Here is a 13855-nt window from a genome sequence, read left to right on the forward strand (position 1 = left end):
TTGATATGAAATCATTTATGGATTCTTCCAAACTACATTTCTGTATCATTGGATTACGCTTACCTTAGACACACAGAACAGTTAGGAGGTAATAGAAAATATTTTAATAAAGCTTTAGCTAATTCTTATGAGGCTCCTACAGGAGACAGTGCCTCTATCATCCACTGTCTCGTTCTTCTCCCTCCTTTCCTTTCTTTCCTTATACTGAATGCTGCACAGTCTCACTCTTCTTTTCTCTCATGCTGCAGAGCATGGTTTATGCAGACCACTTACAGGTATAGCCCCAGCCGTTCAGGTTTTCTTCTTGAAAATTTTGGAAGTTGCTTTATAATCATTTTATTTTTATTATTTTTCAGACAGCAATACCATGTTCAGAGAAAAAAAAAAGAGATCTGCTTTGAATACAGAGGTTTTATTTGTCTCTAAGGGAATGTGAGAATTTTGGAAACTCTGAAATCTGCCAAGGGTTTGAAAAATGTCCAGGCCTTCTCAATGTACTGCAGAAGATCATGGGGTGCTGGAAGAATTCCCAGTTCTGATTGACCTTCTGATTCTGAACTTTGGGATGAAAAGAACTTGAAAAGATAAAAATATACTTCTCTCTTTTTATATTATTCTCATATAATTTATGGAAAAGTTCCCTGTATGGGATCTTGGATGAAATGTTCTAAAAACATTTAATGTAACACAGCCAATGTCATCTGGAGAACCCCTACATGATTCTTTATGTGTTGGGATATACTTAACATTTCTTCAAAAAAGAGAAGATCACTCACTATTATTCCCATTATTCATGGTTCACATTTGCACGTCAGTTGAGTTAGTTGTAAAATCTCAAATTTTGAATTTGTTTTCTGAAAAAGGGACACATTTTCATGAAAAATGTTGTTTGTTTGTTTGTTCTAGTCTTCATTCTTTTTCCACAGTTGTAGACTTATCAGAGGACCAGGCCGGCCCAAATACATCCTTTCTGGGGCTGCTAGCACTGCTGATATAGTGGCTGGCCTCCCTTTGCAGGATCCCCAATAGAGACATCCAAATATAGCTGTTCAGATGCAATGAGGGATGAGGGGAGGAATCATCTTTCCTTTTATTATCTAACCAACTAATTGGCAAGACAATGTGGTTAGAAATATTTCCATGGTCTTGGTGATGGATTCATTGACCCAAGTGAAACTCTGTGCTCATTAGCTCCTTTGTTTGTCTACTGTACCTTTTGATGTGTTGTAGCGGATCTGTATTGTGTTCTTCTGTATAGTGGGTGCCCTTAAAATTTTGTACATTTTGAAAGATTGTAGCATTTCAAGTGAAATTCCCCATTCTGTACCCTGTAAATATTGCTGAAAAGAGTAGGATCTTCCAAAACAGTGGAATTTTTTAGTTTGCCTACTGTATTCACAGAAGTTTTACAATCTGCTCTTTTAGTTATGGTGAATCTTTCGCTCAATAGGGAGACCTTTCTTATCTTGCCAATATACTAACAGCTGTTTGCTCAATTTTGAGGATCCTTGCCCTAGTGGTGGCCCAAATTAAATCCTCAGTAGTTCTACAGTTGGATCTATTTTATTTCTCTCTTTCCTACTTCAGACCAATAGCATTTCAATTCAGGACATTCTGACCATAAAAGTCAGAAAGCTCCTCATTTCTACAGTTTCCCTAGCACAACTAATTCCCTCTTTCATTAGATCTAAGGTAAGGTAGCAATGAAATATTTATTTGAATGACAAAGTAAAAGTTAAACCAAATGGCTTTTAACCAAATTAAAGGTTAAAGTTAAAACTGACCTATCCTCAGGTGCAAGTTCTGTCACATGCAGCTTCCTGCTGGACCAACTGGAGGAGAAGTTTATTTGTCCAAGCACATCACCAAGGAGAAACTTGGGATATGCACTTTCCCAGAAACTGGCCACATACGTTTATATTTGTTTAAAGACTTATCTAGCATTTCCAGATCCATAAAAATTCATTCCTCTGGTTACATATACAAGTACTGTAAAAACACAGACGCAAAGTATAGGTGCATTTGCACACTTGGATGTATGCCTATGTTCTTTAAATTAAGCATGTGCTAAAATGCTTTGCTGATACTGGGGTCTGAAAGCTGTCTCATTCTAATGACTATTTGGGGGACTATGAATAAGTGTAGTGGTCCCAGTTCTCAATGGACAGGTATTCACATGACAAAAAATATAATCACTCCTATGCTTGGTGTTAATTGACAACTCGGTTGGAGGTTTCAGCAGATAACTCAAGCACTGAATGGGCATGAAAACTGAACTATCCTGTCACCCCTGAAGATAGTCACTCTAGGTCAGGGTTGAGGTGCATTGAAGGAGTTTATTGCCACTACCTGTGCTGTACCTCTCATATAGATAAACAAAGGATTTCAGTCTCCAGGGTTGTCAAAATGGCACATTTCATGAGCACTAAATACACATGAAAAATGTAAAAGAAACTTAAAAAAAAAAGCAGCGCTTACTACAGCTTTCTATGCAAGTGCGACTGTCATAACTTTTATTTAAACACTGTTTCTATTGCCGTTTCTATGTGCAGTTCTCCATTAATGATTTAATCAGTTCAAGACAGTAGCAAATTCTTGCAGCATATTCAAAGGCTGGTAAATAAACAATACTGTGTACACATTCTTGTCTTAGCACCCACTTAGGAATCTGAACTGGAGATGAAGGTACCGGTCATGTTCCCATTTAAGTCTGGTAGCTTTGCTATTGACTTGAGTGGGAGAAGGACTAGGTTGAGTTTGCACAAAATGTACCCAGGAAAATATAGATATCAGCGGTGACAGGCAGGAGTGCTGGAACAATTTTTATAATGGGGGTTCTGAGAGCCATTGAACCAAACTGTAAACCCTGTCAATAATGGAAAGCATTTCAAGCCAGGGGTGGTCCTATGGTGACAGGGCACTGAAAATTGGAAGCCTCTTTCTTATTCCAACATGATGATGTTCTCTTTCAATTTTCCCTATTGTACTGACAGCAATGACTGCCAAATGATGATAATATAAGCAGTGCACCATATTATTGTTACTACAAAGGAAACATTTAATGACTGGATAATTCTTAGCAGTTGTCTTTGCCAAAATGATCAGAAGAAAGAAAAAAGTGCCATTAGTTAAATGTCTGTGAGATTCAAAACCTAGTAAATGCAAATAAGTTTATGGATCCCACTCAGTGTATTTTCAAGCAAGGCAGTGCATCCCAGCCCTCATTCCAGATCATAATTAGATACTGTCAAATAAACCATTAAAACCTCCCACCCTATTAGTTGATGATGCCTAGTGGTGTCTCAAAACAGAGGAGTTCAGGGGCTGCACAGAGATGTAGAACTCCTCCATGAAGTTAAGATTTATGGAGGTGAGCGCACACAAACACACATCCGGACCTCCAACCAGGGCTTTTCTGCAGGAGAGTGCAGCAATCCCCACGCAGGCACAGCCCTGGCAAGTTTCAGGGTAGATTATCATCCTCCGTTATGGAACGTGCTTAAGCCATCCGAGCATGCCCAGTAAGAAACATCAAAACATCCGCTGAAGCAGCTGCAGAAACGGGGAAGAGTGTGCAAAAATGAGGGCGAGAGAGGGGGAGAGCTGCAAAAATAAGGGAGAAGGGCTGGCCCTTGATAGCACCCCGTACACAGAACTGCGGCACTGAAGTCCCAGCCCAGCCCAATGCTTACACAATGCAGCGGTGCTCTGTCAGGAAAGCTGTAAACAGCTGCCCACTAGGGATTGATCCAATTACTCTCATTCCGGCCCCCATCTCTCCCCAGGGTTAAATGCTTCCTTCCAGATATGGTTTCGGTGTTTAAAAGAATATCCTGCCGATTGAATCAATGCTCACACAGGCGCTTTTTGCCCCACATTCACCCCGCTGAAAAGCAGGGAAGCGGCATGAAACTGGGGCTAGGGGAGGACAGCTGCTGATCCAGCGGGGGCGTCGCTCCACACCCCCATTCTTCTGCGCTTTTGCGCGTTTGTGTCCCTGCCTCTCTCCCAGCCACGTGCGCCTCCAGCCCTCACGCAGGAACCGTCATTTCGGACAGATTCAGCACAATATTTACGTCCGATCCTCCCAGAGGATCAAAGTGAATCCCTTGGGTGGTTCACGCCAGTCTCTCTGTCTTATTGACGGGTCTAGCCGGAGGCACATAGAACCGAATAGTGGCTACAGTTTCCCCTCTCTGTTCAGAGAAGGGTGGCAATTCCCGATTGGTTTAGAGACAGCTGTTTCTCTCCACTTTGCTCTCCGGCCCCAACAGCAAAGGACAGGCTGGGGGAGTCGAGGTGGTTCTCTTTGGTCCCTTAGCCTGCATCCTGGGGCAAGGAACGGGTGGGGGCAATTTCTGACGCAGGACAGTGATTGTGTCAGGATTGTGTCTCCCCTTGCCCAAAGTTGGGGATGCGATTTCTGACAGGGCTGTCTGTCAGATATCAGAAACGCCATCTCCTGGACCTTGGGATCATGGGATGCGGCAAGGCCAGCGACCGCAGAGTCTGGAAGTCGCTTACACTGGACCAGGGGATGAGAAAAGGAGAGGGGATGCAATTCTGGCAGAGTCCCTTTCTCATCTGTCACATTTCCCTTCCCCAGGACCTAGGATAAGGGGATGCTTTTTAAATAATGGAGAAAATACTGATGTCAGCTAACGTCAGAATTTGCAACTGGATGCAAAATTAGACAGAGATGCATTCATTGGCACTACTCTGGCATCTCTGGAGCGGCACTAGATAAAGGCAAGCCTGAACCTGTCAGTCTTTAGGGCCTTGCTGACGGCGGTTCCTTGCCGCCTGTGCGGGCTCAGGCTGCATCTAAGCTGGGGGGGCATGGCAGCTGCCCTTGGGGGTGGAGCCAATGACTGACCTGCAAGCATCGAAACAGAGGTACAATGTATCCCCCCGCCCCATCTTCCCCGGCGCCCAGGAAAATAAAAATCTGATCTACAGACTACAGATCCCTCTGAATCCATCCCTGCTCATTGTGGAAGGTGCATGAGACTCTCATCCGGGAGCTGCCTGGACGCCATGGAGCACATCCGAATGCCCAAGGTTGGTACCGGAGAAGCAAAGCGGAGGAGGTTGGATGGCTGCAGTGATGAGTGATGGCGAGGCTTCAATGCTTGGCTCAGGAGAAGCCAGCAGGAAAAAGATGTCTCTTGTGTGTTGCTGATGTTTTATTCTGGTTCGTATGGAAAGAGATTAGTTCATCTCTAGTTATTAAAAAAAATAATAATAAAGCCCTGCAGATATCAGGGATGAATATCAACCTACCTAGCTGCTTTAACATTTTAGACAACTTCCTATTAAATTAGGCAAAATATTCCAAGACATGCAAAGCATTGCTCTGTAAAGTTGATTGAAATGTATGCGACGGCTTAGTTACCCTGGCTTAGCCATTGTTGCTAATGGAGACCTCAGCCATGGCTGCTCTTGCTTACCAGAAGTAAGGGAACCCAAGCTTATCTGCTTTTCATATTCCTTTACTTTTATTTTACTATTTAATTATCTTGGCCAAGATTTTATTTAGATTTTGGAATCTGGTATTTACCTAGTCTAATCAGTATATTTATATAGCTGTGCAGAGAGAAGGTCTATATTTATTAACAAAACTACAAGCTTCCTAAACAGAAGGAAATGTGATTTCAGCATACCAAAATTCAATATAACAGAAAATTCAATCTGAAGCAAAAAATTAAATTGTAGCTACAAGTAACATTTAATTTAGAGGAATAAATGCTAGTTTAGTTATTTATTTATTTTAGTTTTGGCTAATTTTGTGTGTGTTTATAACCCTAAATCCGTGCTTCAGCATTGTTGTTTTTATATGGTTTGTATATATTCCTTGTTCATTATTGTTAGCCATCATGGTACCATGAATTCAAGATCAGGGCCTCTTGCTGCTGAACCAAGATTACTAGGCCTGTAGCTGCTGGACAGTGAGTATATTGTGAAAATAGAGTGATTTTCTGCATCAGAAAAGGCCTTCTTATTTCTTGGGATTTTGCTGCCTTCCTGGGTAGAGGAAGAATACCTGTTTTTAGGGTCTGTTCTACCATGGAAGGAAACACCCATTGAGAATAGTGTGTGTAGATCTTCTGCCCATCACACAGTGAAAGTGTGCATGAGTAAAAATTGAAAATACTGACAGATGGGAACAAAAACTTAAACTAAAATAAATATTTGTGTTTCACTTTAGATAAAGGGCCTGATCCAGCTGCCATTAAGGCAATGAGATTTGGCTCATTGGCTTTTCCAGAAGCAGGCTTTCAAATTGTTCCCACATAAAAAGAAAATATATTGTATATCAGAGTGTCAGTGACTTGAGACTCCCAATGTTTCTTTTGCATTGAATACTCTATTCAAAATTGGATGGCGTTGGCTCCTTGTCTTCCAGCCAGGCCCTTATATTGTGTATCAGTAATAATGAAAGAAGTTACCTCTCTGATATAATACAAGACATTTAGAATTAATATGTTTATTTAGAACAGTAGCGTTGTTACAAAATCATTTGTAATCATAATCATAACAGTTGATGAGAAAACAAGATGCTAAATGTGAGTGGGGTTTGAAATAACTCACCTGCCCAGTTACTACCAGATACCACTGAAATATCACTACTATCAGCAGTTAGCTGACCTGCCTGGTAACAAAACAAAAATCTTTGGGTTCAATGTGAAAAAAAGAAAAAATTAAAAAAGAAATTACCAGAAAAATAATTGTGTTTCATTGACTTCAATCCTGAAGCACTTACATGAGAGGAAAGTGATCAGGAACAGTCAGCATGGATTCACCAAGGGAAGGTCATGCCTGATTAATCTAATCGCCTTCTATGATGAGATTAGTGGTTCTGTGGATGAAGGGAAAGCAGTGGATGTATTGTTTCCTGACTTTAGCAAAGCTTTTGACACGGTCTCCCACAGTATTCTTGTCAGCAAGTTAAAGAAGTACGGGCTGGATGAATGCACTATAAGGTGGGTAGAAAGTTGGCTAGATTGTCGGGCTCAACGGGTAGTGATCAATGGCTCCATGTCTAGTTGGCAGCCGGTGTCAAGTGGAGTGCCCCAGGGGTCGGTCCTGGGGCCGGTTTTGTTCAATATCTTCATAAATGATCTGGAGGATGGTGTGGATTGCACTCTCAGCAAATTTGCGGATGATACTAAACTGGGAGGAGTGGTAGATACTCTGGAGGGCAGGGATAGGATACAGAGAGACCTAGACAAAGTGGAGGATTGGGCCAAAAGAAATCTGATGAGGTTCAATAAGGATAAGTGCAGCGTCCTGCACTTAGGACGGAAGAACCCAATGCACAGGTACAGACTAGGGACCAAATGGCTAGGCAGCAGTTCTGCGGAAAAGGACCTAGGGGTGACAGTGGATGAGAAGCTGGATATGAGTCAGCAGTGTGCCCTTGTTGCCAAGAAGGCCAATGGCATTTTGGGATGTATAAGTAGGGGCATAGCGAGCAGATCGAGGGACGTGATCGTCCCCCTCTATTCGACATTGGTGAGGCCTCATCTGGAGTACTGTGTCCAGTTTTGGGCCCCACACTACAAGAAGGATGTGGATAAATTGGAGAGAGTCCAGCGAAGGGCAACAAAAATGATTATGGGTCTGGAACACATGACTTATGAGGAGAGGCTGAGGGAACTGGGATTGTTTAGTCTGCAGAAGAGAAGAATGAGAGGGGATTTGATAGCTGCTTTCAACTACCTGAGAGGTGGCTCCAGAGAGGATGGTTCTAGACTATTCTCAGTGGTAGAAGAGGAGAGGACAAGGAGTAATGGTCTCAAGTTGCAGTGGGGGAGGTTTAGGTTGGATATTAGGAAAAACTTCTTCACTAGGAGGGTGGTGAAACACTGGAATGCATTACCTAGGGAGGTGGTAGAATCTCCTTCCTTAGAAGTTTTTAAGGTCAGGCTTGACAAAGCCCTGGCTGGGATGATTTAATTGGGGATTGGTCCTGCTTTGAGCAGGGGTTTGGACTAGATGACCTCCTGAGGTCCCATCCAACCCTGATATTCTATGATTCTATGATTCTATAACTTTGTCTTTAGTTTTTACCACCTGGAATTTAGTATAAAGCAGACCCCTTTCAACCCCAGCAATTTTAAAGGAAATAAAACAGAATAGTGTGCAGGTAAAAGATATCCTCACTGAGCTGTCTGTGTTCCTCTGAAATGGATTCCCCCATTCCAAATCCATCCTCAATCAAGTAACTGGCTTGTTCTGTGACTGTATCTCATCATACTGACACCCCCTTACACCCAAAGAACCCTAACCAACCCCTCAAAACAAATGTCCCAGGAAATTAATAAAATCTAAAAATTCAAAAGAAAATCCCTACCCAAAGAGAATTTTCACCCTGAAAAGGGAGAAGTGCTGAGATTCCTTGAAATCCACTAGGGACTTCATTATTGCTATTGTTTTTATGAAGAAGGTGGTTAGATGCTACTTTGATGGCTGCCAGTATAAAACCCTGAGATAAACCAAAAGTGTTATACATATAGCTTTGAATATCCTGGCATGCAACTGTTTATTTTTATTTATTATTTTTAATAATCTATAATTATTTCACAAAAAGAGGGACTAGCCAATCTACTGTTGTTAAACTTCTTAATAACTATCATGTGCTCCCTCTGAAATATATTGTGTAAAATATATACATATTTTAGGAATAGTGTATGAAATATAGTAAGTCCCTGAAGTGTAATTTATAGAGCTGTTTGAAAAAAAATCAGATTTTGAAATTGTCTAGCAAAAAAGGGGGACAAATTTTCCACCAAAAGTTCATGAAAATTTCCAACTTTTCAATGAGCGCTAATAATTTAGTCAGACAGATCCACCTTTTTAATCTGAAATCTCCGTAAGAATCATCCTTTTAGAAGTTGAGGCATTAAACCAGGGGTGGGCAAACTTTTTGGCCCGAGGGCCACATCTGGGTGGGGAAATTGCTTGCAGGGCCGGGGCAGGGGGTTGGGGTGCGAGAGGGTGCGGTGTGCAGGAAGGGGCTCCAGGCAAGGGGTTGGGGTAGAGGAGGGGTGCAGGGTGTATGAGGGGATTCACGGAAGGGAGTTAAGGTGCAGGAGGGGTGTGAAGTGCAGGAGGGGGCTCGGGCAGGAGGTTGGGGTGCAGAAGGGGTGTGGAATGCGGCAGGAGGCTCAGGGCAGGGAGTTGGGGTGCGGGGTGAAGGAGGGGTTCAGGCTCTGGCCCGGCGCTGCTTACCTAGAGTGGCTCCAGGGTGGCAGCGGCGCGCACCGGGGCCAGGGCAGGCTCCCTGCCTGCCTGCCCCGGCCCTGGCCCCACGCCATGCCACTCAAGGAAGCAGCCTGCACCACATCCCTGTGCGGCCCCTGGGGATGTTGGGGGAGTGCAGAGGGCTCCGCGTGTTTCCCTCGCCTGTGGGTTCCTCCCCCGAAGCTCCCATTGGCCGCGATAACCTGTTCCTGGCCAATGGGAACTTTGGGGGAGGTACTCACAAGGCAGAGCAGCGTGCGGAGCTTTCTGCTGCCCCACCCCCACGGGCTGCAGGGACATGGTGTGGCCGTTTCCTGGAGCGGTGCAGCGCCATGTGGGGTGACAATCCCATGGGCTGGATCCAAAGACCCAAGGGGCCGGATCCGGCCCGTGGGCCGTAGTTTGCCCACCCCTGCATTAAACTATGGCTGTATTGATCAGGGTCCTTCCATTTCCAAAAATTTCACCTTAATTCTGAAGGTGTGCTCCAAGCACAGTACTTTTTGGACAGTACTCAAGTCAAGTAGAGAAGCCCATTTTTGCCACAGTTGACTTCAGCCAGTTTATCAGTTCCCAATATACTACAATTTGTGACTTGTTCCGTTAAGCATGTTTTAATCATAGAGGCTGACTGGGTTATTTAAATACTCTGTGGCCAAGAGAAAAAGATGCAAGCAATTTAACAATTATCTAACAGTGATATTCAGAAATGGTATAAGTGAATGTACAGCTTTTTCTGCAATTAGTGATAAGAAAGAGACATATTATTATTATTTACAACATGTATTACAATAGCACCTACATGCCTCAACCAAGATCAGGATTCTATTGGTCTTGGTATTGTACAAACATATAGTAAGGGATAGTCCCTGCCCCAACAAGCTTACAGTTTAAGTAAACAAGACCAGCAAGTGTGGGAAGAGAAACTGACACACAAAGAGGTAAAGTGACTTGCCCAAGATCACAGAGCAGCTCAATGGAAAAGGCGGGAATAGAAAAGAGATTTCTTGATGCCTATGCCTATGCCAATGTGCTAGCCACTAGACCACACTGCTTTAGTTCAGTACTCTCTCTTTTGCATTCCTTAATCTCTTTGGGAGCCAGTCTCTTCCAAAAATTGTAGTTGGCATGGGAGTGGATGGTAATTTCTGCCATTAGCACTGTTTAAGAACATGAATTCTTGCCATTGAAACATTCCGATTCTAGTGTGCTTGATAGCTATGTTTTCTACAAACCTGTTAAGATCCAGCCTTATATTTCTAAGGGTGTTGTAGGTCCTCAGCACCAATCAGAATCAGGTCCAGTAACGGCAATAGAGTCATTCTAAGTTAAAAGAAGATATGGAGACCTTGAACATGAAGCATTCTATTTCCAGTTACACACAAACCAATGCACATATTTCTAGTAGCACATATAGTAATAATTAACTGCACATAATCCATTGAATTCCCCAGTAAGTAATTATGTAAGGCTACATATGTATTATACTATGGTAAGGTCCTCTTCACACTGTAGATGCCTTCTTATGCAAGAGGGGTATAATGTGACCAGATTTAGCAGCAGCTTACAATCACCCATTGTTAAGCAGTGCTGTGCATACCATGAAAAAAAGGACTATCTTTTTAGAAGCAAAAATGAACAGTCAATCACTTTCTGCCATTAATATGGATCAGACAGTAAGGAACTTTAGAGAAGCTGCCACTAAGTGAAACTAACAACCCACAACAATCTTCAAAAATTAATAAACTATGTTCATGCACAGACTAAAAATATAGGTTGTTAATCTATATAGAAATGTTTCTGACCATGGACATGTTAAGAGAAAAAGAGCCCAAAAGATACATTGGCTTCAAATAGAAATTTCATTCACTGTTGCTAGTGAGATGTTACATTTTGTTTAGCCACATCTTGTAGCGTTCATCTTTCACTGTGTATTGGCAGCAGGCCTTCTGAACTGCAATATTATCATAATGAATATACCAGACTGATCCCTGGTGTAATTCTGTTGTCTTCAGTGGAGTTATTCCAGGGATGCATTTGGCTCAGTATCTCTTGTTAACATAGCACTTACGATGGTTAAGGTTGCTCTAGTACTTCCATTATTACGCAGTTATAAAAAGATCTATTTTGATAGTCTATAGCTCAGTAATTATTTAAGGTAGTGGTTCTCAACTGGGGGTATGCAGCAAGGAGGTTTCAGGGGGTCCACCAAAATAAATCATGCTTCAGCCCTGGGTGACAGGGCTCGGGCTTTGGCTTCAGCCCCACTTGGTGAGGCTCAGGCTTTGGCTTCAGCCCCAGGTGGTGGGGCTCAGGCTTCAGCGCAGTGGGGCTCGAACTTTGGCTTGAGCCCTGTGTGGCAGGACGAGGGTTCTGACTTCAGCCCTGGGCAGTGGGGCTCAGGGAGGGATTGTTATCTTCACCCCCTGACTCCCCTTAGTGGGCCACCCAGTAACAAGTTTCACACTGAGTAAGTAAAACAAATATTTTTTTATTTTTGTACCTATTTTATCCTTTTCTCTTTTATATTATATGTGTGTGTGTTTAACTGTATAACTGTCAATCTAATACAGCTTTTAAGCTCCTGGGTATGCAGAAAAAAAGCCATGCACAGGTGGGCTGAGGCATTGTGAAAGCACGCTGGGAGGCATCAGAAAGCAAAAGGCTGAGAACCCCTGAGTTAAGATATAGATACCATTGTATATGCTTATATGACAATATTCTTGCCTGCCATATTACACTCCAAAGATAATTTTAAGTAGTCAGACTGAAAATTTGTATCAGAGTATTGTCTCCTTTAGTTTTAAATTCATTTTTAACTATTTTTGGCCAATAAAAATAATAATACTGTGCATTTATATCGTGCTTAGCCTACTTTTCTTCTGAGGAACTCAGTGTGGTTTCTTAAAGCTTTTTAACACTTCCTCTGTGAGGATGCAAATATTAGCACATACTTATATATAGGGCACAGAGTGTAGATGATTTGCCCAATGTCACATCTGGGTCAATGGTAGAGCCAGGAACAGAATTCAGGAGTACAGTCTTCCACTCTCCTCTTATGATCACAAGACTATGTTCCCTAATAGGAGCAGAAGCTCATACTTGAATCATCCCTGTTGACTTGCCAACATTCCAGTTTCAATGGGCAGAACATATTATCTCAACTGATTACAAGATTCAAATTGGTGAAAGTGGAAACAACTTCTGACCTCTGATCTTTTACTTGCAAAAAAGCACACATGCTTTTTTTTTTTTGATAAACCACTCGTGCATGTAGAACATGGACTGTCAGCAAGTTTCTTTCTTTTTTGGAGCTGTGTAATGATTATGTGACCAAATTATAACATATGTCCAGTTTCACTGCTACTGAATACCACCCCATGACTTCACTTTTGAATGCTTGGCAAGTAGCTTGGCAACAAATCTGTGTTTTCCATGACCTTTATGTCTCAAAAGAATTGGATTGGAGGACTCCGCCACTTCAAGGACAACCTCAACTAAAATTAACTATTCTTTTTCTCATTCTATATGTAGAGGCATAGCAGTGATGGGGCTTGTTTGGCCTTTGCTCCTGATTGAGGCTTTGGGTCATTTACTTAACACTGTGTAAGGTACTTGTAACACAGTGCAGACTCACCACCACAGCATCTCCTGCTGGTCAGTCTGGGAATTAGCTCACATAGCCCCAGAGCACCCTCTATGGGCCGGTGTCTCGCCCTCTGTTACTTGCCCCATTGTCTCCACCACCTCTGGCCCCGTGTCCCTCCCAGACCCCAGTGTCCCTTACCTGTGGGTGCTGCCCCACAACAGTGCCCCCACACTCTGGGTCTCCGCTTCCAGGGGAACCCCAAGCCCCTATACCCACCTTGCTTCAGTGTCTGCTACAATTCCTCATCTAGCCCCTTCTCTCAGGGGCAAACACTCATCACTGGCAAGGGAGTTGGACCTGCTGTCTTTTTAGTCCCAGCTGCCTCCTTACAATCCTAGTACCTCCCCTGGCCTTTAGCAAGGCCTCAGCCTGGAGACTCACCAGGCCAGAGCTCCTCAGCTCCGCCTGCCCTTCCCCAGCCCTGTTCTGCCTCAGATACCCTGCTTGCTCTCCCGGGTAGCCTGGTCCTCTCTGCTCCCCAGCTGAATCAAGAGTCTCTCCTATTGTATCAGCCTGCCCTTTTATTAGGGCCAGCTGTGCCCTAATTGGGTGCAACCACACCTGTGGCTGACTACCCAACCAGCCTCCCTGGGCTGCTTTTAACCCCCCACTACAGTACTATGACCCCTTTTGAGTGCTATGACCCCTTTTGTCTGCTTTCCAGGCACTGTTGTGGCCATTATTTACCATTCTGTTCTGTAGGCATGTAAAAGAACTCAGCAAGTGCTTTCAGATTTGGTAACCATTGTTCGATCTTTTACTGTGTTCAGAAGATTTTAGTTTACATTTTGATTAGCCTTTTTCTTCTATTTTGAATATGATCACGGTATTTGACTGAGATTTGAAGTAATGGATTTTAACAGTTACTCACTCACTTAACTGAAAATGGCCTTGATGTCATGATTTTGTGATAGTGCATTATTGAGTTTTTCTTACAGATAAGACTCCTATTTTTAGGCC

General features: G+C 43.0%; 1 protein-coding gene across 1 annotated transcript in view; it reads left to right on the forward strand.

Moving 5' to 3' along the window:
- Positions 1-5004: 5004 nt before the first annotated feature.
- Positions 5005-13855, forward strand: part of MTMR7 (myotubularin related protein 7) — a 104711-nt gene continuing 95860 nt past the window's right edge. The window contains exon 1 of the mRNA XM_077815577.1: positions 5005-5061. Coding sequence (XP_077671703.1) covers positions 5005-5061 — 57 coding nt within the window. The remainder of the gene's footprint in view (positions 5062-13855) is intronic.

The sequence above is a fragment of the Eretmochelys imbricata genome, chromosome 4, assembly GCF_965152235.1.
Source record: "Eretmochelys imbricata isolate rEreImb1 chromosome 4, rEreImb1.hap1, whole genome shotgun sequence".
NCBI classification, from domain to species: Eukaryota; Metazoa; Chordata; order Testudines; family Cheloniidae; genus Eretmochelys; species Eretmochelys imbricata.